Source organism: Equus asinus, chromosome 4, assembly GCF_041296235.1.
Source record: "Equus asinus isolate D_3611 breed Donkey chromosome 4, EquAss-T2T_v2, whole genome shotgun sequence".
In the NCBI taxonomy this organism is placed as follows: domain Eukaryota; kingdom Metazoa; phylum Chordata; class Mammalia; order Perissodactyla; family Equidae; genus Equus; species Equus asinus.
In genome coordinates, this window is record NC_091793.1 from 74,838,821 (window position 1) to 74,864,932 (window position 26,112).

Consider the following 26,112-nt stretch of genomic DNA (forward strand, 5'->3'; position numbering starts at 1 on the left):
GAGAGAAAAAGTGTTGGGAGGACAAGTGGTTGTGGCACTTAGTTGCTACAACAATGGCAACTGTAAAGATTGTAAAGTGAAGTGCCCATGGTTCTTATGACAACTCAGAGAGATTACACAGGAATAAACAGAAATTGAAACCATGGCCACAAAATAAGAAATATAGAAAAGGCTACCACGGCATCTTTGAAGGAGTCCCTCTTTTCTCTAGTTGCAGGACAGATACGGCTGAGTCCAAGAGAACATAGACAGGGTTGCAGAGCTGCAACACAAATTACGGGCTCAACTCCACCTGTTTTTAAAGCTAAGTTAGACATATTGGTGGAGAAGTACTGAAACCCTAACACAAAGGATAAGGATGCCTGGGTAAATATGTGCAGTATTCTTATGCTTTCTGGACCAGTCTCATAAATAACACATTATAAAGTGGAACATTTCTATGTGTATCTAATCTTATGGCTGAAGATTTTTGAACCTCAAGATTCCCACAAGTCTTCTTACTGACAGAGGCAACGTTTAACAAAAGGAGCTAGCTTTCCTCTGCATAAAGGCAGAGTGTAAGATGAATTCCTGTAAAATGTAAGTCTGCATCCCTAAGGAAGAGTTTAGAATCTAGTAGTCTGGGATACGTTGGGGTATTTATTCTAAAGTGAGAGAAAATTTGTTGTGACTATACTTACATAAAAGTAAAGAGAGACTGGATTCTTTGGATTTTGAAGCATGACAGAAACCACATTCACATGTGCTACCTTGTTCTATTTCCCAGGTAACCTGTAAAGCTGCCAGCTCTGAGTAGGCCCTGAGAAGGAGAGGGTTATGCAGCAGATCAAAGCCATGGTACAGCCTTCCCTACCATCTCTTTCTTGTGACCCAGCAGATACATTGGTAATGTAAGTGTCCATGGCCAAATGCTGTGTGGAGCTTCTGACACTCACCATATGACAATCAAAGCAAAAGCATTACAAGCTTTAGAGAAAGGCCATTTCTGCCTGTGATGATAAATATTCTCTGCTTCAAAAGCAGCTCTCTACTGGGCTCTGGTACAAACAATTAGCCTGACTATGGGATACCAAGTGGCTATGCAACTCAAACTGTCCATCATGAAATGATCGTTATCTGATTTATTGACCATAAAACTAAACACATACAGCAAGATTCCACTATAACATAGAACTGGTATATATGGGATGGGGCCAGAACACATAGTGAACTGCCCACAGTATTGCACCCTCTGATTTATCCTCTCTCCTTTATCTCACATCTATGCTTCAAGGTGTGTTTTTTAACACAAGTTGGCAGAGGAAGAATAAATGCAGGCCTGGTTTATGGACAGGTTTGCATGATATACTTGAACATGCTGGAACTGGATAGTCTCTGTACTACAATCTGACTTGGGAGTGGCATTAAAAGACTACAATAAACGTAAATTTTCCAAGTTGGCAGAATTTTGAGCAAGATACTTAGTTCTCCACTTCTCGTGGAAAAACACTTGGCTTGAAGCATGGATTCATCCTGACTCATGCACAGTAACTAATAAATGGCCACCTGATCAGCGATATGGAAAGAGTAAAATTAGAAGATTAGTGACAAGGAAGTTTAAGGAAAGAGAAGTGCATGGACTTATCAGAGGGGGTAAAAATGTGAAGATATTAATGTCCTACTTAGTTTCCACCAGAGCACATCTATAGCAGAGGAGGCTCTCAATAATTAGATGGATACCATGACCACTGAGTACATGGCAATTTGCTTCTAGCTCCCACGATTACCTGCTAATAATAGTAGTTGTCACTAAACTCTTCATATGGCATTATTTCCCAGCAGGACCAGCTGATTACCTGTTGGCAGGTGAATTACATGGGAACCCTTCCATCAAAAAAGGGTAGAATTTTGTCATTACAGAGGTAGACACACATTCTAGTTATGGATATGTCTTTTCTGCTTGCAAACTTATCAGCATGCTGTTCATGGACTTACAGAATAACTTATATATTACTATGATAACTCACACTATTTAACCTCCAAGCAGGAAATACATTGCAGCAAAAAAAAGGGGGGTGGCAATGGGCTCAGACCCATGGAATTCTGGAATTCACTGGTCTCATCATATTCCCCAGGTAGCTGGCTTGACAGAAGAGTGAAATAGCCTGCTCTATCTCACTTTCAGCACTGTTTGTTTGACAACAACCTTGAAGTTGGGATGTCATCCTATAGTGTGCATGTGTCCTTCCTGTATAGCTAGGAAGCACAAATCTAGGAACAAAGGAATAGAACTTCTCTTTCACTATCACACCTATAACTCACTGGACACACTTTCTTTCTTGTCCTCATGATAATGAGCTCGGTGGGTTTAGAAGTCCTAACACCTAAGGAAGCATTGCCTTCAGCAGGGTATATGGTCATAACTCTATTTCTCTGAATTGGAAGCTGAAATTTCCCCATGACCATTTTGGGCTCAACATGACTAGGAAAAAAACCCTGAGAAAACATAGTTGCTGTGCTGGATCTGATGATAAATCTCATCTTCCAGGAAGAAAATATATCCTTACTATACAAAGGATGTCAGGGAATAATATATTTGGAACTCAGCAGATTCACAAATACTGCTTTGTACAATTCCATCTCATTTTCCAATTCCATATTTCTACATTCCAATTTCAATTTCAATGAGAAACTGAAATTGTAGGAATATAATTAAGGAAAAGAAGCAAAGGAATAAGATTTGGCAGGAATTAAGTTTGGGGTTGATCTAGAAGGTAAATAACCTGTGCAGTCAAACAGCTGGCAGAAGGTAAAGGGAAAAAGGAATGAGCAGTTGACGAACAGAGCTATGATTACCAATTGAGGCCACATGATAAATTTATTTCTTCTCTTAATGGGGTCATTTTCCCCAAAACCTTATATGAAAAACACAAGGGTTGGCTGTAGTTATAAATTTCAGACAGGTATATAACTATACTAATTCCACTCTACAGTAAAACAGTAGCAGATGGGACTTTGTCTGCTCTTTTGGGAAGACAAACTTTTATTTGAGTTATAAGAATACACCCACGGCCTCTGAGTTTTTGTTGGCTATGGCCATTATGAAACTAGATAAACGAAGAGAAGAGAGATAGTCAGCAGTATTTATTTTATTATTTCCTACTCATTGAAATCTTGTGCGTCTGGCTGGGTTCCTCAACCAAAACTCACTGCTTCTGTTACTGTGAAAACTACAGGATTCCCTCCGTCTAGGTTCTAGTAACAGCTTCCTCCCCTTCCCACTTCAAGCATTAATGGTTAAACCATAACTAGCCACGGGTTGCTACATATTCCTTGTCTTTAATAAGTGGCCCCTTCATATAAAAAACTTTTAATACTATTTTGAATATGCCATTTCTTTTCCCAGTTGTGATGCTGACCCTTTACACAAGTAACTTACACTTAAGATGAGGGAACATGAATCATCCACATGACATACTGAGGAAAAAAATGCTAAAGCTCAATTGAGTATAAATCTAATAAGTCTTAGGAGATTTGAAGGTACACACAGAGAGATTGTATTGCTGAAATAACTTCCAGGGTTTCTAAGAAGCGGGTTCTGTCCTAGGTGCTGAAGAATGTGTACCCAAGAACTTCCCAAGAATAAGAATGGCCCAGATTTGAGGGCTCCATTCAATAGAAACTAGATATCATCTACTCTCATTTATTTTAGAGTGATCTATACCTAAAGTTTTTCTCACGAAAATGTTAAAATAGCAAAGTGATATGTAAAAAGAATTATGTGACTTCCTTCAGGTACAAAAATAAAGCTAACTGAAATGGAAAGGAGATAAATAAAACAATTTTCAATATGTATTTGCTTAAGAGTCCTCTTGGATAAGGCACGTGCTTCTTTAATTGCAAATAATAGGGACTTTTACTCAAGGATTGAAACTTCCTGCTGCCTGTATTAATTATATTATTTACAATCTATTTTTTATAAATAGCATTCAATTCCATTTTAATGTAGGTTTGGCCTTTCATTATTTTTATTACACTGATCTAGAAAATCTCACTGTAGAGCAGATGGAGTCTTCAACACATGTGTTTTATATCAGAGACATTTAAAAACATATCCTCAACACAAAGCACTTACAGAAAACTAATATGCAACCATTGTGTTCATATTAACATGCTATTCTGAAAAGTAAGCTGATTGTATCCATCTTATCCAGTTTATCAATTTAGATAGATAGGATTTACTGAGGATGCTGCTGTCAGCCCTGTGGTTCTGTGGTTGATTTTTTTCCCCTTATTTTCTGTATCTCGCTGTCAACTTTCTTGAAAGAATTGTCTATATTTACAACCTTCTCGCTTCCCATTTACACCTCCATTCACTGCAATCCTGCTTCTGAAACCAACAATTGATTGATTTTGCTCGTGTCAAGTTCTAGTGGCAAATCCAACAGTAACTTTGGAATCCTTAGCTTGTTTGACCTCCTGAGACTCAACATTGTTGATTTTCCTGTCTTCCTCGGGCTTCCATGGCTGCATCTCTAATTTTTTCTTTAACTGCCATAGTCCACTTTTACTGGGATTTAGTAAGTACTCAATAAATATTTGTTGAATCAATGAATGGATGAATGTGACTCCCTGTGTCCAAGAGAAGGTAAAAAATAAAGTGAAAAAAGGTATTTTCCATTGCTGCCATTAAACAACAAAAAGTAACAGTCCCAATCTGTTGACAGGGTATTGTTTATCCTGTAAATTTTTTCTCTCACTTCTTTATTCTTGTCGTTCTTAAAGCTCAATGCAAAGACTATTTCGTTTATGAAACCATCCTATATTCCATCAGAATTAATCCTATTTATACTTCTATTTGGTATGCTGGCATGTAGTTCTGTTCATATTTCTATTTACCATGCTTGAAATGGTTCCTTATATAATAGTTGCTTATATTTTTTTCTCCACTAAATTAGAAATACCCAAACCAAAGAAACTCTTATTCCTCATTGTATTACTCTCAGATAATGTCTGATAGATATTTGTGCTCAATAACTGTTGGATTGAATTTCAAATAAAAATTCCTTGAAAATAAGAAGTTCTGGGGCAGGCACGGTGGTGCAGTGGTTAAATGCGCATGTTCCGCTTCGGCAGTCTGGGGTTTGCCGGTTCAGATCTCAGGTGTGGACGTGGCACTGCTTGGCAAGCCATGCTGTGGTAGATGTCCCATATATAAAGTAGAGGAAGATGGGCACGGATGTTAGCTCAGGGCCAGACTTCCTCAGCAAAAAGAGGAAGATTGGTGACAGATGGTAGCTCAGGGCTAATCTTCCTCAAAAAAAAAAAAAAAAAAGGAAGAAGTAGTTCTAAAATATATTTATAAATAATTTAGGCATATTAGTTCCATTATTCTATATGCTCAAATAATGGAAAGTGACAGTCATTTTTTGTCTCTATTTAATATATTCCATATTTTATGGAAAGTTTCAAAGTTGTAAACTTGAGAAAACATTGATCTAATAACAAAACATTGATCTAATATTTTATGTAGTTAAGGTACTGTGTTAAATACACCAATTTATGTGAATAACATTAGATGTGCTTTGTGTGAATTATACTTAGAATGGCATTCTTTTGAACTTCATTAACTCTTTAAAACATATTTTATTTGCTTTTACTTTCCTTAGAAATTGCATAATACTAGAAATAGAGACAAAGAGGTTTTAAAATGACACTTTTAAAGACTCGACTTTAGTGGCTGTGGTTGGGAGAAACAGCCAAGTTCACAGATTGCCCTGGTCCTAAAAAGATAAAGCCATGCCCTTAAAATTTGTCATAAAAACATTTTATTATCTTTTATGTGACTTCTCTAATCTTTTTTTTTTCTATGACATTTACAGAAGTCAAATTTCAATAAAAAAAGTAAGTGGAAATGTTACATGTGACTTCTTGAGTCTCTCACACTACTAATTCAGATTGCAATTGATTTCTGTGAAGTAATAAAAAGGAAATCTCCACACCAGAGTATTACACAGATAGTGCTGAAGATTATATGCATTCCTGGTAGGTGTCACTGTGTTTTGGTGTGTATATTGATGAGAAAAGAGAAGACCTGGAATCTGGGAGCTGTTGGCACATTGGACAAGCAAAGTGATAGTGGGAGATTAAGGTCCCTGTGGGAATCTTGAAGCGTAGGTTGGGGTTGGCAGGGCAAATGTTGAAGGAAAGTCAATGACATCTCAATTGTCTAAATCCCTCTGCCAAACCTTAACATAGATTCCCTTGGTAGGGTCCCTTCTCTTAGAAATGAAGCAAGCATTGAAGTAAGCCCATGGACAGTAGCATTCAGAGTCTTTGGCTGAGGAAACAGACCAGTGAAACCTAACAGCTTAGGTTCATAATGTATGTCATCCCTTATGGAACAATGAAGGGCACTGCACCATAATAGGTAGAGTAGACTAGGACTAAGCACTGGCTTTGAAGGCACACATTCAAGTGCAAGCTCTACCACTCATGAGCCCTGAGGCCATGTCCAACTCACCAGGATAGGTTACTTGAGTCTTGGTTTCTTCAGTAAGTGATTAGATATCCTAGCATTTTGAGGATTAAGTCACAGACCACATGTGGAATTTCCTAGTATACCTAGAACTTGAGAGCCCAAAGGATTTAGTTTAGTTTGAGCACAGAAACTATAATTTTCCCATTCTCCCTTTGGAATGTGTCAGACCTACAGTGTCATCACAAAAATTCTTGTTACCTGTTTGTTCTGCCTATTTCCCAACACACTGTTCACTCTCAGCCCAAATATATAGATTCTTATTCTCTAATTAAGAAAATAACCTTATTTGTCAGATGTTCTTCTCTAAATTCTCTCCTTAAAACTTCCTTAAAAATGTAATGCCATGAAATATATGAGGCCTTCCCTAGAGAACAGAGGCCCAAGTCATCTTGATCAGTGGTCAAGTCAGCACATTCTACATTCAGTATACTGATAGTTGACTTAAAAGTTTATCAATGTTAAAGATCACATTTGGTCACCTAATGTGGCATGACAGCACACTGTGACGCTCCAGCGTTCCCACTAAATTGTTCTTCACCTCTCTGAAATCCACTACTCCTTGTGAATGCTTGTTTGCAATGTCTGCCACCACTATTTGTTAGTGACCCAAACCAGAAGCCAAGAGTCATACTTGACTTCTTCTCATCCACCCCATCCATTTAACTACTAAGATCTATCTATTTTACTGTCTCATCAATTTTAGAATCTTCCCTCCTTCCTACTGCTTTAACCCTGACCTATTGCTCATTATCTCTTGATAGAACACAGAAAAAGCCTAAAAGCTGCTCACTGATTCTTTCTGTTACTTTATCTCAGCTTCATACTGTAGCCAAAGTGATCTATTTCTATGAAAGATCTAATCTTGACATTCCCTCACCTGAAAAGCTCTGTTAGTTTCCCCACTTACAGGTGAAAAAATAATTGGAATCTCAGATTATATTTAGAGTCACTGTCATTTGGTTCTTGCTGCCTTCCTTTTTCTCAAATTTTATGCCTCATTAATATTAAGCAGATTTTAGTTCCCTAGGCACACACCATGTTATTTAATCCTTCTATGCTTTTGCAAGCTTTTAAATCTTGCTTGGATTTTCCTTCCTAGTTTCTTCTCTTTTGTAACACTTCTTAATCTTTCAGGCTCAGCTTAGAGGGTTTCTCCTTTAGGAAAATGTTTGCAGATCTCTAGAATGGGCTAAATCTCACTCATTTGTCCTTTCGTTTACCGTGATTTGACTGCTTACCACAGTGCATTGACATGGTTTCCCCATCTGTCATGGTCTCACACAGCACCAACAACATTTTGAAGATAAGAGCACATCTTACCTAGCTCCTCTAGGTAGAGATGGTTAGCTCCTGCCACCTAGATTCCCAGAACCACCGAGGGTCAAGTTTGTTTCCCACCTGTCTCTTCAATTAATTGGGCCACTCCAGGCTCCTACAATAATTTATCTTTTTGAAATAAGAAACCCAGAGTCATCTTCTGACACTTTCAGCCAAAGAACCCTACTTATCTATTTGTGTATTTCAATTTTCTAAAATTTCATAGCATAATTTTTGCTGATATTCCCACAGTAGCTCCCGCTATTCCTCAGAATAGACTGTGGCCTGTAAAATCTTTTATTATTTGATGCTGGCATATACACAAAATTATATTATAGATATAAATATACATGCACACATATACATATAAATGTCAAGGTGTCTTCTTAATAAAATAGCTCCTCCTAGCAAAATTTTTCTCTTAAAGTAAGGTCCTGAAAGCAGGATTGTGTTTTGTTCCCTGATGTATCTCAGCACCTAGACAAGTACTTAGAACGCAGTAGATCTTCAATAATATCTGTTGAAGGAGAGAAGAAATGAATGAATGAGCTAAATGATTTACTTTTCTTGCAGAATTAAAAATTCCAACTCTGAGGTCGAAAGATTGCATTTTCCAATATTGCTCAAGAAATAAAATTTGTCTTCTAGATGATTCTTAGCTTTATAATTTATAATCAAATAGACTAACTTAGTTTAAATCTTGACGTATTTTGCCAAGATCAGTTGCAGAGTCTGGAACCTAGGTATTAAACTCAAGCTTTGAGTCTTCCCAGGCAATCCGTACCTATAACTCAGCTGACAATCGGTACTTGATCAAACTGGATAGAGGTTTGCATCACCTGATTCCTTTATGTATTCTCAGCTATTATGAAAAGTTGATTCAATAAATATTGTAAATAACTCTTTAGGTAGGTTTTGTTTTATTCCCTATGCAATGGCTTTTACAATGTGATAGAATGTTCTTAATAGGAATGACTAAAATCAAGTGGCTTTCGTGCACTTTTTGAGCAGTAAAGGTTTTTGCTTGTTCTTTTCCAGATAGTCAGACTACTTCAGCATCTAATTCCAGAGTGAAATAAGGTGATCATTCACTTTCATTAGGTAAGTGTCACCAAAAATAAAACGTGTCTAGCCTGAACAAAATGTGTGTGTATGTGTATATATAATATATATACCAAATTTGTAATCATACAAGTAGATGTAAATGACAACCAGTTGAAATATGAGCACATGCAAGGATATGAAAGCATGAAGGCAATTTTGAGAGGAAATGAGGAGAATAAATAGTGGTATAAGTATTGTTCAGGAAAGAACAGATTTTTCTGATAGATTTTGTATAAAATATATCCTTTGTGTTCTTTTGAAACTAAGTCTATTCAACTTACCTTCATATAACCAGTCAGCAATCCCATTAAAAATAATTCCTTCTTTTCCAGAAGATGTCAGTCGCAATGAACTGCTCTTTATATCAGGTTGATAGTAGATATTATTTTCAAAAATATAAATCTGGATCAGGAAACATGTAAAACAAACAAACCAAAAAATCGAATATATTAATAAGGCTTTTTTTAAAACTTTCATATTACAGAATAATAGCTGAACAGCTAAGTGTTTTATTATGTGCCTTCTTTCAATTTGTTTTTATTTAATGCATATACTTCTTTTGCTTTCAATCATTAATGGCTATTTTTTCCCTATCATATCAATATTAAGTTATCATTTGTAAATTACATAGTTCTCATTATTGAAGTCTTTAAATCCATATTTTCAACAACAATTTTTCATCTACTTAATAATCTCTTTCTCATAGCACAAAATTGGTTTGGGTTTTAGATAACGTTTTGCGTACTTAAGAGACTGATAACTATCCTAGATACCATTTTAGTAACAGCCAACTGACTGCTTGAAAAGCTTCAGTTTGTGGTCTTTACTGTTACGAAAATGTATTTAGTCATCAATAAAATGATCTTTGGAGCATCTCTCTGATTCTATCCAGCTCAACTCACAGATTCACTGATGAAAGAAAAGATTGTAAAAATTCCTTTGACTTGGTATGTAGAACACACTTCCCCAGGCCCCAATCTCCCCTAGCAATTCTCTCCTAAATAGCATAGCAGTGACAATAACCTTGTGCCTGAGGGTTCAAGAAAGAGTTTTAATTTAAACATATCACAGAGTCTTCCAACATAATATCAACAACAACCCCAACAAAAGGAACATAGTGGAAATTGAACAATACTTGTCCATAAAGAAGATGTGTCTTTAACAGAGATAATTCAGGATAACAGTATGTATAATCCACTTTAAAATATTTTTAATGCCAAACATTTTAAACTGCTGGCCTGTATGATAACATAACTTTCACAGAACCATGTTTCATCCACGTGTTCAGAGAAGTATAATATTGTCCAGTGCAAGCCAAATTGCTGCTTAGACTGAACATCCTACTAAGAAGGTGAAAAGAAGCCCTAGTGCCCGTGTGTTCTAGCATGTTACAGGATCGTTACACGATAGCAAATAGAGCAAGCACAGGAATTTCTGAGACAATTAAACTAGTGCTACGTGAGTTGACTTGGAGGAGTTTCATTGAGATATCATTGAGCAACAACAGACATAAAACCAAAAAAATTAATTTCAATATGAACCCTGTTTTTTGCACCAGACAATGGCAATACTAATACAAACTTATACTGGCAGGAATCTCACCAACAGGTGTGCATTGGATATTGTCTGTTGGTACTCAGCCCCACACCTGCCACCTACAGTCTTTTATTACTGTGGGTCATCAGAAGCTTGAAATCTACATTTCTAAGACTCCCTTGCAAACTAGTCTTCCCAACTTCTTTGCTAGATGGGTTCTAGTTACTTTCTGGATAAAGGAGAGAGTTCTATTTAGGAACTGGAAGACATTTGCCTCTAGTATTGTCTCTAGCTGGCAACTTCAGCAATAGGGGTTCAGTAGCAGTTTAAAATATATATATAAACATGAGGAATCTATAGCAATATGTATATATTTACATACATATATATATAAACTACAGATATATATATATATATATAAACTATGACTACAGAAGGATATACGCTTGCCTTTTAATATGGGTGTATGTGTTGGAAGGTGGATGTACAGTGAGATAGAGAAGGGTGAAGAACAAATAGTGAAACAGAAAAGATTGTGACAATACACCAAAAAGACGATCGCATTTATGCTTGAGTATAAATTACACAGGTTAGCATATGTATAATTAAAGTGCCAACACTAATTTCAGTGATAATAAGAAATGATGATAGTGATTCAGGAATTAGTCTGAAATGTGGGCTACATGAACAGTAGGTGCTTAATTTTTTTTTAATTGGAAACTAATGATAATAAGGTTGTTTTCTTTTTTTCTTTAAAGATTTTATTTTTTTCCTTTTTCTCCCCAAAGCCCCCCAGTACATAGTTGTATACTCTTCGTCGTGGGTCCTTCTAGTTGTGGCATGTGGGACGCTGAGCAGTGCCATGTCTGCGACCAGGATTCAAACCAAGGAAATACTGGGCTGCCTGCAGTGGAGCGTGAGAACTTAACCACTCGCCCACAGGGCCAGCCCCAATAAGGTTGTGTTCTTAACGTAGAGCAGGGTTTTTCAACCTTGGTGCTACTGACATTTAGGACTAGGTATTTGTTGTGGAGGATGGTCCTGACATTCTAGAATGATTAGCAGCATCCCTCACTTCTACATACAAGGTGCCAATCACAGCTCCTTCCCTCAGTTGTGACAACCAAAAATGTCTCCAGACATTACTCAATGTCCCCTGGAGGGGAGGGGCAAAATCACCCCCAGTCAAGAACTACTGATTTTGAGGTAAATAAGTTTTTTCATGTATATGCTTCATAAATGAAATAATTTAATTTAATTCCCCAAACTTTTAAAAGTCAATTTGTAATTTGTTGTTAGAAAGTACTCTGCTAAGTGTGCCTGGGGTTATAAAGATTTTTAATGTGTGGTCTCTGTCTGCAAGAAGATTATAATTTTATGTGAGACATAGGTAGGTGAATTTCTAAAGCCCAATGGAGGATAAATGCATATTACAAGTCTTAGCCGTGAGTGGCAGGGGTGAGGGTGGCTCATGGAGACTTTTAAAAGATCCTGAGTTTAACTAGTGTCCTAAAGGACAAAGAGTGAGTCCATGGGATTATGAAAGGAGAGAGGAAGAAACACCAGGCTGAAGGAATAGAATGAACTAAAGTTAAAGCTGAACAACTGTGGAAATATTAGGAGACCAGTTCTATCAGATTTAGTACATCTCTATATACTTATGGCTGCCCTGAAAGTTATGATGGTGTCAAAGCACAGAGCAGTTTAAACACTAGACCAAACAGTTTGAATCTCATGTTTTCAGCAATTGACAGCTTTAAGTTGTTTATGAGCAGGTGAGTGATTAGGAAAATATTTAGGAAAATAATTGGTGGCAATAAAAGAACGGTTACTGGAAATTGGAGACTGTTGGCAGAATGATAATCCAAATATTCTGCTTAATAGGGGTGATAACTGTCAAAATAGAATCATTATTCCTAATATGTGACTTCCTGCTTATGTCCAAAACATTTGCAAATTCTAATGCCAATGTTTTATTATCTCTCTTGGATCCTTTTAAGCTTCACTTTCCAGAATCAATCATTGCAGTTTTTAACACTAGTATCACGACCTTCAAATCATATGCAAGTCTCACCTTTTGCCTTGCCCCAAGATAATTTGGGCATTCAGACAACCATACCCTTGGGTCCTTTTGGCTCCTGACCCATCAAACATACGCCTACCTCATCATACTACCTGGTCCAATAATGGCTCCAAAATTTGTCTGGAACCTTTGCTTTTGCTTTACTATGATCAAATTTTAATTTTCAATCATGCCAACATCAACTTCTTAAAGAAATTAAATATTTACTATTAAAATGAATTTAATGTAATATTATATTGGAAATAAATGACACAAAAGAACATTTTTCAGTGATTTAGAGTCATTATTAGAGACAGATGCTATCTTTTTTCAATAAATGAGAAAGTTTCATCATACGGATAGTATCAAGACATATAATTATGGGGCTGGCCTGGTTGCATAGTGGTTGCATTTGCAAGATCCACTTTGGCGGCCCCGGATTTCGTGGGTTCAGATACCAGGTGTGGACCTACACACTGCTCATCAAACCATGCTGTGGCGGCATCCTGCATGCAAAGCAGAGGAAGATTGGCACAGATGTTAGTTCAGTGACAATCTTCCTCACCAAATATATCTATATCTATATCCATATCTATGTCTATCTATCTATCTATCTAATTATGTATATCATTTTCTAATCAAGAGAAAGAAAGATTGTAAGAATAACTCACCTTGAACTCCATCATACACATAAGATGTTGCAGGACACTTAAAATTTTTTAATAAATAAAGATGTTTGAAATATTTAAGCCATATTCCATTAATGGGCCTGGTTCCATTGAATTTTAAGTAAAATTTTCCCCTTTAAGCTATATGCTATATTTCAGTCTAGGAAACATTTTGAGGAATAATTCTTTAAAGCCTTTAAGTATAAACTTACAAACAAAAATTTTTATCATTTGAGTTATATACCTTAGATTCTTTTGGTATCATGAAAGAATATAAGCAGACCAAAAAATACAGGAGTATATTGGCTTTATAACTAGAATGGCTAAAATGAAAATGAAAATCAAAGCAAGTGCTGCCAAGGATGTAAAGCAACTGTAACCTCCACGTACTTCTGGTGGGAGAGCAAAGTGGTATAATTATTTTGTAAACTTCTGTAACAGCTTTTACCAAAGCAGAACTTATCTATAACTTCATGACTCAGCAACTCCATCCAAGTCATATATCTAACAATAATGTAGATGAATAGAGAAATTTACATATATAATACACATATAAATTATAAATCTATTTATAATAAATATTTATATTTATTAAACTTTTAAATTCACTATTATTTATTATTTATATTATAATTAATATTTATAGCAAATTAAATAAATATAGAAAATAATATAAATATATGATTATGTATAATATACGTAAGAAATATTTTATATGAATAAATAAATATAAATATATACATATATACATATATATATATAATTCAAGGGATTTATACAAGAATGCTCACAGCAGTGCTATTGATAATCGACAATAGTGATGTTGCGAGTCAGGACAATGATTATCCTTGGAGGGGAAGAGTGACTGGTAAAGGGCAGAATAGGGGTCTTCTGGGATATGAACTACGTTGTGTTTTCACTCTGGGGGTTCTGTAGATGGGAGTGTTCACAAAGGTCAGCTCTGCATATTCGCTGCATGTGTGTTAAACTTAAAGAAAAGATGTTATGCAAGATTTTTATTAGTAATCATAACTCACTTAAAATATTACCATAAAGATTATCAATATTTTACTGAAAGCCACAGCGCACCATTCAACATTATAAAAATTCTATTTCCTTAATTTGCCAGTATGTAATAAATTCTGTGTCCATTTCTATAATGCAAAGTAAAGCTATGAGCACAAGTTAAATAGTTTGATTACCTCTGACATTTTGGCTCTGAATAAATCTCTTTGTGGTTTACAGAGTACTGCTTTCATTTCTCTGCAGGACCATCTCTGGGATATAGAACAACTCACTCAAATCATTCATGTCACCTTTGCACCGGTACCTGACATTCTAGAGACAGAATCACTATCAGAGAACTCGCATCCTTGACATTTGCAATTATTCATATCAGGAAGCCTTTTCAAAGAGTTCTTATTTCTTAAAACCTTTACAGAACATTATGCATTTTCAAAGAAGTGAAATATAACCCTTTGTCTGAGATTCATAATTATGTAAGTCATTTACCAGTTCCAAAGCCCTTTTTTCCAGGCATTTTTAGGAGAAAATTCGATACCAGATTAAAGTTAGAAAACAGATAACTGAAGACCAACTCCAATCTATGAAATGTAACAGCAGATGATTTCTTGGCTACATCAGTTCATAAAACTCATTTAGGGTAAGAGAAGACCTTATGATAAGTAGATTATTTTGATAACTGAAACAGTTAATAAAAATATTTTGCACCTCAAGTAATAAATTTGGATCCATATAAGACAGTCATTAACATTATTATATTATTAAAAAATATCCTTTTGTACTGATTTATATGTGTCAAAATGCTAGAGGATGGTATTATCTAGTCATTGTATATCTGTTTCCTCCTATACTCCACCTTCTTTTCTTGCATTTTTCCTTCAGCATCCAATCTTTTTGTTTTATTTCCCTTCTTTTAGTCCTCCATTGTAAACCAAATATATATCCAGCATCATTTATATGCTAGGCACTGTAATAAGCCTTGGGTATATGATGATAAGATCTTATGATCTAATGTGACTTTCCAAAACATGAACACACAAATTAATGTAGATCTGGTGGGTAAAAAAAAAAATAAAACCAATGTATAAGGACATTAATTTATGGGAAAATATTACTGCCTAAAATGTGTCATGGCAGTAGAACTTGAAATGGAAAATAAAAATAAAAGCAAAAGTGTAAAAAGATGGGATTTCTGCTGGAGAAACATGGGATCTAATCCTGGCAGTGCTCTTTGTAAGATTGGACAATTAAGGTACTTCACCTCTCTGATACTCAGTTTCCTCATTTACAAAGTGGTGATATTAACTGGATTAAAGAAACCAAAATCAGGTCATGGATAATGATCTATCTACCTATACATAGATGCTCAATTCAAAAAAAAAATTAATTGAAGCTAGTAAGTAATTGGCCATAAAAAATATTATCATAATTTGAGGACAATCAAATATTCTTAATTAATTGTCTTAAAGAGAAGTTTAAGCATCCGAAGATGGTAAATTAATGACTTTACTCCCTGTTTCTCCATATCAGCTACAGAGTGTATATTTTTTTCTCCTATTTGGCTACTCGGATCTGACTTCGTTTCTTATTTTGGAAGATTCTTACATTAGGTGAGTGTTGGGGGGAAGTAGAGTCTAGTCTCCAATCATAAAGACAAAAGCCAGATAAAACATCCGTAAGTCATGAGCCCACCTCTAACTGAATCTTGAAGGAACGAAGCTGCAGTTGAGAAATTATTTGCAAGAGCTATAGTCACTGATGGAGCTGCCAGTTGCAGCATCCTAGTCATATTTTCCTGTAGCATTCTAATCAAATTTTCCTGAACACATTCCTATGTTAAACAATGAGTGGCTCCTCACAGCTCTTGCTTATTTTTAGATCCTGGAATTCCAACCTTCTCATTGATTCTGAGAGCTTTCAGAAAACTTTTTAATGAATTCCTTTTATCTTGAAATGAACCTGAACCATTCTCTTGCTTACTTTCAGGAATCCTAATTGGTGGGTGGAACACAACAGTTTAACCTTCAAACTTTCATGGGTAAGAAAGTCCTTCACTGTCATTTATGTTCAAAACAAGCTGAATTAACCCATCTTTTTTCCCAGCTAGTCGTGCTCCCTCTCATCCGTTCAAAGAGTAGCAAAAAACATGGTACAAATGCACTTTAGCCTCTGATGTCAAAACAATTTGTTTTCATATTTGTATAATAACTCCATTTTTACTTTTGGGCACTGAGCTAACATCTGTTGCCAATCTTCCTCTTTTTGCTTGAGGAAGATTCACCCTAGGCTAACATGTGTGCCAATCTTCCTCTATTTTATGTGGGACGTCACCACAGCATGGCTTGGCAAGTGGTGCCAGCTCTGCGGCAGGGAACCAAACCTGTGAACACCAGACCTCCCAAGCAGATATCCTGACCTTAACCACTATGCCACTGAGCAGCCCCAGTAACTCCTTTTATTTAAAATGGGGACTCCTAAACTCTTAAAAGGGATTCCATGAAGAAGGGTTGAGGGAGACTGGAAGAAATTCTCATATACTTATCAATGGGTCTGTGCCTAATGCTTTCCAGTTTATAGGCAAGCTGATAAGAAAACAAATTGAAATGTGCAGAAGGTGGAACCAGCCTTGGCTATCTCCCATGCACATTTTCCCCTCAGCTCTAGCTTCTTTATTCCACTTCGTGCAATTTCAAGGCATCATCCTTGGCCACAAATGAAGAAATATAGGGTTTTTTTTTTCCAAAACAAAAGCATCCAAACATTTTTTACTATATCCCCCCAAAATAATGGCTATCAGTAAAATAACCATAGAAAGATGGACTTACTAATGAAATGTCTGTGTCCAGAATTAATTTGTCTATTCTAGTTAATGCTCTCGTGAACTTAAATTTAATTGAGCCAATGATGAACTGAGGATAAGAATCATTTGAATTCGAGCATAACTTGGAATCCAGAATAAATACCACTTTGAATATTTCCCTGTTTGTTTTTTCCCTGTAGGATTCTATAGAAATGCCAATCCCTTGTGCTTCAGTTATCTGTCTGCTACAATGGGGTGCAATTAAGCCCTACCTGTGATGTAAATGTAACTGCAACACAACATGCCCTAATAACTTTCTATTTTGTGCATGAAAGCATGTAAGAGGATTTTTAAAAGTGCAATTTCTGATTCTTAGTAATTCATGTTTGGGTGTTTGCAGTAGATTATTCACTGCCATCCCTCCTTTTAGTTCTCACTTGCATTCATCCAATAAAATGACACAATAGGATCTTTCTCTCAGTGCTTTGACTGTGACCTTGCCCAATTAAAGAAGTATTCTATTACTCTGCATTCCATAAAGCATAAAGGCTAAATTCTTTAGGCTAAAATTCTAAGCAAAGTGTACTGTTTAGGTCTTATGTAATCCACCTTTAAGGGAACCTCTGCCTTAGCAAATCTTGTCCACTTGCCATCACAAACATAGGGTTCTCTGTCTGTATTCATTTAATTTGCTTCTTCCTTGGAGAGGCATTGACACACAACAGAAAAGTCTACCTTAGAACAGTTTTATAGACTTCCTGGTGAAATAATACTGTTTTCAAATGTTAATGTCAGGTGATATTGTACATTTCATATTATTTTTTAAAAATGTAAATATGTATTTACTATTGGGGGAAATATTTTTGAATTTTGTAATGAAGAAAGTTTAAAGATGAAAGAAGATAGTAAGTTATGTTGGGGGGTATACATGGAGGTGTGATAGTTACACAATTACCTTATTCATTTACAATTCTACTACGTGGGTAATATGTACCATATCTTGACATAGTGTTGTGTAAGTCTTAGCTCTTGTTGTTCGTGAATTCACAGTTTAAAATATGATAAGGAAAAAGCTAATTATTTACAAAATATGGTGTTTCTATGATATAGAGGTGACAAAGTATTATTGAAATGTGAGTGAAAGATGAGATAGTCTGAATCTGATTGAAGAAAAGGAGGGTCAGAAAAGACTTCAGATGAGATATGACATTCTAGCTGAGCCTACAAGTTCCAGAAGATTTTGCTAGACAGAAAAAGGAAAAACAATATTCCAGGCAGAGGAAATAGCATGAGCAAAGGCAGATTTAGATGCTCAGACGCTGGAAACACAGTGTATAGAAAAAACAGAATGGAAAGGAGGAGAAACGACAAGGCAAAGGGATGTGTGTCGCAGAGTGAATGGGGCCAGACTACAGATATAAAATAATTAGTGGACAACTGGAAAGAAGTGGGGGGAACAGAGAGAGATAAGAAGGAGACACTTTCTTAACAATTTTCCTTTTCTGGTTTGAATGATCATTCTGAAAACTATTTCCATCTAAAAACTGACTAGAATAACATTAATCCATTTGTGGAGATACAAAGATGGATAAAGTGTCTTGAAAAATTTTTAATCATGATCTTAGAACCTTTCACTTCACTTTGAATTAATCTGTACAGTTATTTTCTGTACCCTCTCCTCTAGTTGAGAAGCAGGAAGTGAAACGGGATTTCAATGATACCTAATATTAACAACTAAGGCACAGGATATCTCAGGCTGAACCTCCAAACACCTCGCCTATATGGGTCTCCTGATTCTACAGGTATTAATACAGTAAACTAATAATATGCCTCTGTCAAAATTTATTGCTTTTCACATTAGCCTTTGGTGGAAGGTGGGTGTGTTTCCAAATTTGATGCATATAATACATTAATGTTAGAACAGATAACACAGAGATTAATAGAAATAGAAAAAACAGACAGATAGCAAGATGATTTTGGGGAAAGTCCAAATTCAGTCACCACTGATGACTTGGTATAATAACTCTTGAAGAGATATGATATGATCAAGGAGCAAACGAACAGTGGGATCCTTGGGTGGATATCACCAGTGCATATACATTTCTGGGTTTATAAATGAAGAAGGGACAAGAAAAGATGAAGAGATGATGATTTGAGTTAACTTTCAGAACAATCTCCCTGAAAAGACTTTTCTGGGAATTTAAAAGTAATGAGAAGGAGGAGGATGAAATAGAGGGGGAGGGCAAAAAGGAGGAGGAGAATTAGAATTGAGAAAATCCACCAAGAATTTATTTCCTCAAAATCATTTAGGCTGCATAGGCTGCAAGTCTGCTGTCATGAATCCATCATCACACAGTCCAAACAATAGGATGTCTTGTAAGAGCATTTATCCTACCAAAGAAGATCATCAAGCTTCCTGTGGATCCCATCATGGCAGCACTTAAGTCTCCTTGCCCCAGGTTTAGTCATCACTTTCTTCACACAGACTTTATCAACTAAATCTATGTCACTTATTGCTATTTGCCTCAGTCATCCGAAGATTACAGCTATCACCACTAACAATTGATCCTCCACCATGCCATTGTCCCTATAACAATGCTCAGTACTCCCTGGCCCTTTACCAGCTCAACCTTCCCTACTCTTTCACTCTACATTCGAAAACTGGCAATCAGCTTCCCTCTACTGTTTCTTCTCTGAAGGTTCCTTCTTCCTCTCTGCCATAACTGAACCCTGGTCTCCCTTGAGGACACCATTACCCAGCAGCCCTCTGTAGTGACTTCTGCTTATTATCTCATACCTCAAGATGCTAATTACTTCCTATTATTCCTTTAGAACATAACTTTTCCACCTCATTATAAAATATCCTTCTCATGTGGGTCATGCCAATCAGCTTTACCATTCTCTGGTTCTTCAATCTACGGAAGTAATATTCTAAAACATTAGTTCTAATAATAGATAGGCATGAAATGAGAACAATGTTCCATGGTCTAGGGCAAGGTTTAACAAATTGTGAATGAGCAAAATCTAGCTTGCCCCTGTTATTGTATGGCCCACGAGCTAAGAACGGTTTTTCGACCAACATGTGTAATCCATTTGATGAGATGGAACACTTACTTGGAACCTCAATTAAGTAAAAAATTTTCCCACAAAAAGTAATTTCATTCTTCTCATTGGCAGACACGTATTACAAAACGTTGTACTTAATTATTATTTTATCTTGAATTTACCTCAATAAGATTTTGTGGCAATCTGTTTTGTCTTGTTATGTAAGTACCTGCATAATACCCTTGATTTTGCCTCTTGTCCTGCAAAACCAAAAATATTTACTATCTGGCCCTCTTCAGGAAAAGTTTATTGACTTTTAGTCTAGGGTAAAAAAACTAAGAAACATTGAGTTAAACAAAATCAGAAAATTTTTTCTTTCTTTCTTTTTGTTAAATTCAGGATTCTTCAAAGAGTGCTAATTTCATTATGAATCATTGATATTCATGATATTATATTGCACTTCCTAAATGCATTTGACCATGACATTTTCAAATCAAGAACATCTTGCAGGGCAAATATTTTAAGAAAACCTTTTAAAAATGCATTTTAAAATAGATCCCGTTGCTTAAAAAGAAAAAGAACTGGTATATGGATCATTATATGCATCCTTAAGGACCAATTATTTTCACAGCTTTCAAATTGCATAACGCTTCCCTAAGATGTGGGTCAACTCCATGTCGGTGAAGTTCAGTAGCAATAACAAAACTTATGTTGAAGAAATTAAATATTAAGGATCGACTGGAATTAATGAGATCAATTTAAAGCAACATTTTCATATTTTCCTTAAAAACGGGGGTGAGGATCTCTCAAATCAATTGATCCATCTCTACACATTATCCTGACCTTAAGTGTATGTCTACTCAAACACATGAAGTCTTATTTCCAGACTGGCTTTACCTGTCAGCTTTCCATTCTTTCCCTCTTGGATGCACCGTTTTCTTATTCCTTTCAAGTCATACATAAGAAATAAACTCTAATCCTTGTTACTTTTGGGGCCTCCTCACATGCCCATGTTTTAATAAAAACACACAAAAATAACTCTTTTTTTTTCTGAGAATGATTAGTCCTGAGCTAACATCTATGCCAGTCTTCCTCTACTTCATATGTGGATTGCTGCCACAGTATGGCTCATGAGTCGTGTACGTCCACGCCCAGGATCTGAACCCACAAACCCAGGCTGCTGAAGTGGAGTGCACTGAACTTAACCCCTACTGCACAGGGCTGGCCCCTCACAAAAATAATTCTTATCCACACTATTTACAAACTACACAGCTTTTTTTTCATACCCACAGTGTAGTGAGTTAGCATTTCAAATCTTTACTAGAGGGTCTGTCACTTCAGTGGACTCCATCCTGCTCATCTCCCCTCACTGGGATAAATCCATTCTACATACATCTGCTGGAGTAATCTTAAACTCTATTTGAAATGCATAAGAATCCAGACTGACTCTCAGTTTACAACCCCATCAAATATTTACCCAGCATAGCATTCCAGGCCAACCAAGCCAACCCCATTCTGTCCTAGAGTATCCCTCATTTTTCTTTTCATCTTTTGGATTCTCTCATATAACGAGCCAAACAACCACCATAAATATATCAAATCTTCCCCAAAAGTCTTTGCAAATAACTTTTTGCTTTTTTAAAGTTTCTTTTTTATTTCCTGTGAATTGATGCATATCACTTTCAAACCTCAAATCAAGAAATCATGATTCCAAGAAAACAAACCCACTATTCTCCCTATAAAAAAATTTGCATTCCTTTAGCCTTATGTACATGTTATTATGCCATATCCATTGCAATTTTGCCCAAAGTATTTCTTGAATTATCACCTTCTGCTTCTAGATTTTAAAACTGTTATCAGTTCTTTAATTTCACTCCAACTGAATTCTCTTGATTGGCTATGACATAGCATAACGTAAAAACAAACTTATTATTCTTTAAAAATTCAAGTGCCTATTTTTTTAACAAGAAATATTTTGTACATTTTACTAGCTAAATTCTTAAAGATCATGACCTTTGAGAGTAATACACACTACTGGGCAAACTGAATTACTGAATAAATATTTTATTAACTGTATGATTAAAATTGGATTAGCTGCCAAGAGAATACATCTTAGGTTTAAAAATAAGACCAAAAAGAACAAAAATCTCAAAAGTTTACAACGTTCTACAAAAAATTGAAATAATTATATATCATTAATCATCTAGGAGCCACTTTCAGAATGACTTGTTTCAACTTTTCAGATGTATTGGGAACAAAATGTTAAAAAATAAACATTGAATATGAAGGCATGATTCGACCTCTTGTTTGACTGATGGAAATAAAACACCATATACTCTTAAATTCTAAAATTATTTAATCTGATTTTCATTAGTTAACTGATCCTTGAAGTCCCTTGTAGAAGTTATCACTAAGAAAGTTAATAGGCTCATGAAAAATACAGAAATGTTGTAAATGTACAGTTTTCTTACTTCACCATTTTTATTGTTACAGTTGTCAGTAGTATCACACATAACTACATTATAAGCCCTCAAAGCCATATTATCATTTTTGCTGTTAACAGTAGTCTCCCTTATTTCTTGTAGCATGGGTCTGGCGGAGACAAATTCCTTTATTTTTCTTTTATCTGAAATTGTCCTTATTTCACCTTGATTCTTTATGGTTTCTGACAAGAAGTCTGTAGGCATTCTAATTGTTGCCACTTTGTATGTAATACATTATGGTGTTTCTCTGGGAGCTTCAACATTTTCTCTTTATCTTTAGTTTTCAACAGTTTAACTAAGATGTGCCCAGGACTGATTCTCTTGGAATTTATGGTTTGTGTGTGTGTCGGGGGGGGCGGGGGGGGGGTTGAACATCTTGAATACATAGATTTATGGTTTTTATTAAATTTTAGCATTTCTGGCTATCATTCTTCAAATATTTTCCTGTCCCATTTTTTCCTCTTCTTTTAAAACTCCAGTTACCATAATATCAGACTTTTTTCAGTTTTTCTGCAAGTCTATGGGGCTCTATTTTTTCTTTTTTTAATCTTTTCACTATTTTTTCAAATTGAATGATATGTATTGATCTGTGTATCAATGACTGCTTTGTCATTTCCATTCTGCTTTGAATCTCATTGTTATTTTTTTATTTTAGATATTATTTTGCAATCCTAAAAATGTCCACTTTGTTCTTTTTATTATTTTTGCATCTGTGTGTAAAATATAGTGTGTGTGTATGTATATATATATATATAATAGCTAAATAGCTAAATAGAATGATGGAGGTAGATTGGATATACATATATTTCTACGCTGATATATCCTATCTTTTCATTCCTTCATGCATTTATTTTCCTGATTCTCAGGAAACACCAAATAGCAACTTCAAAGACCTTGCTGGAAAATTCAGCATCTGTAGTTCAGGCTCAGTCAGAGATTTGGCTGAGTTTATTCATACAAATGGTTGCCCCTCTTCTCTCACTCTCTTAGGGTTTTTCTCTCACTCTGGCAGTCACGGTCACCCAGGTGCTCTTCCTCTTGCTCCAGGGAATTATTACTTCATATTCCAGAGATTACAGTTGAGGCTGTGGTTGATTAATAGTATCATAAAAGATAGTTTCCTTTCAGATTTTCATTTTCTTTGTTGTTCTTAAGGAAGAGAGAAAAGGGAGAGCTCCTCTACCACACCATCTAAAGGATGTCTGGAGTTATTTCTGACGTGAAGAATCTTGATATTAATGCAGAACAGTTACCTTCAAGGAGTTCTCTTCATGTCATTTAATAAAACACAGTAAATGACTAAAATCCTGAACTTTTCCTAAATGGGATCTTTTGACGTCAGGGGTTGTGTAGGATGGTTCACATCTTAGAATGAACATTATTATGTCTTATTTTTTAAGTTTTTATTTAGACTGCTGATGAAATATGACTTGACATCACTATAGGAAAACTCTGTATAGTCAAAAGTAAGAATAATAAACAGGCAAAAGCTTAGTTGCAATGAAACAGAAAGATCTAATATTTAGGAACTTTAGCTGATTATCATCTATGTTGTTATTGCATTCAAATGGCTTGCTTAGCAGGCGCTGTCCAAAGTTTTCAGAACATTGGATTATGCATGACCTAGATTTATAGTTAAAAACTCTGCAATCCTGGAACCTCTACGGCTCTTACTCCACAATTTATTATTTAACTTAATGTTAGGAGTAGCATAAGACAAGGAGTGCCACAGAAATTGCTATTTATCTTGGACAGCAAAAAACAGGGGGAAAAAGATATGGTTGTTGCATTTACTCATTATTTCTAAGAAAATCAAAATTATTTAAATATAAGTTAAAAAAACTTAGCTAGTTTTAGTTAGAACTAGGAAATAATGGTTCTTCTTTCTAGTACAAATCTGCTGATATATTTTATATTCCTGGTTTAGTTGATTCTTTTCCTCTTTTCACATTTGAAGTAATATCTAAGTTATAGTTTTGTGTTATTAAGAAATATATATAAAAAGGGGCCAGCCTGGTGGCGTGGTGGTTATGTTCGCATGCTCCACTTTGGCAGGCCAGGGTTCACTGGTTTAGATCCTGAGCACGGACCTATGCACTGATTATCAAGCCATGCTGTGGCAGGCGTCCCAGATATAAAATAGAGGAAGATGGGCACAGATGGTAGCTCAGGGCTGATCTTCCTCTGCAAAAGAGAGGAGGATTGGTGGCAGATATTAGCTTAGGGCTAATCTTCCTCAAAAAAAACATATATATATATATACACAAACAAAAAGATAAAAGAAGGTGACTCCATATGTCTATTCTACTTATTTTCATATTCAGAACTGCCTTATAGTCCAGAGAGATGCCTTTTAATAAAGGTCCACATCTTGCCCTGACATGTAACTCCAAAACTTAGCTTTCAGGTCACTTCCTCCAGGAAACTGTCCATCACCTCAAAGAGGACTCCCCCTGCAAGGTGAGGGGCATGTTAGGATCCTGCTGTTTTACGTGTTCCAAGAGGTGGATATCCTGAGCTTTAACTCTATTTTCTGTGAGTTCCTAGAATACAGAGATTGTGCCTTTTATATTGCCAATGAGTAACATGCTCTTAATACATAGTTAGAACTTCTATAACATGAAGTTGCAAATGCTGTGAGGATTACAGAATTTGAGCTCCCGCCTTCAGAGAGTTTACAGTCCAAGGTGGTCAGCAAGGATGAATCAACAGATACTTACACGTGACTTCTAACAAGGCCAGTGCAAACACTTTAAAAGCAATATAAGTATAGCTAACAATCTGCAAGTTGCTTAGTTTTCCCCTTACGTTGAAATACACAACATTCAACTGGGGGGAAATAATCTGAAATGTGTACTTATATAGGATCATAATTTCACTTTCTATTTCTTTTGAAAATCGCTGAATTTAGGTAGAAAATTCATAAATATGCTATTTAAATAATTATAAGGCTGTAAGGGGTTTATGAGAGTGCTTACCTGATATGTGGGTGATTTTCACACAGCAATGCAAATTAATTTTCCTCTAAATTGTACACTGTAATTGCATATGTTTTTTTCTTCTCTACATATACATGTATACTGTTATAGTATTATACTTATATAAGACTGAATGTGCCATCACATTTACATACGTAATATTTTAACAAAAGTATATACTTGAATATACTGCAAATTTATCAGTCAAACTGGTTGAGATATTTTAAGGATGTTTTTTCTTAAACCCAAACATGGTTGTCCTATTATGGTTGATCAGGTATTTCTGGTCTAAATATTGAATAAAGAAATTATATGAGCTTCTTGATATTGACTTTCCTCATGTCAAATTTGCAGTGACACCCATTAGACCGTAGGTGTGCCTAGTATGTAGTAAGAGAGATTGCTTTTATTTCTTGGAACCAAAAGCACAAACATTAGATTTTGTTACAGATAACATGAAATGGTAACCTGTTTTCACTTATCTCTGTTAATGAAGATGAATGAGATTAAAAAAAAAGGGGGCCCAAATTTATTTACATGGGAAATAGTCATCACCTCAAGTGCTTGAGGATGTAA

At 35.6% G+C, this 26,112-nt stretch overlaps 1 protein-coding gene across 4 annotated transcripts in view; it reads right to left on the reverse strand.

Annotated features, from left to right (window-relative positions):
• DPP10 (dipeptidyl peptidase like 10) overlaps positions 1 to 26,112 on the reverse strand; it is a 1,237,611-nt gene that overhangs the window by 106,197 nt on the left and 1,105,302 nt on the right. For all 4 annotated transcript variants that reach the window (XM_044769066.2, XM_070507564.1, XM_044769065.2 and 1 more), the window contains one exon: positions 9,223 to 9,343. In XM_044769066.2, coding sequence (XP_044625001.2) covers positions 9,223 to 9,343 — 121 coding nt within the window. The remainder of the gene's footprint in view (positions 1 to 9,222; positions 9,344 to 26,112) is intronic.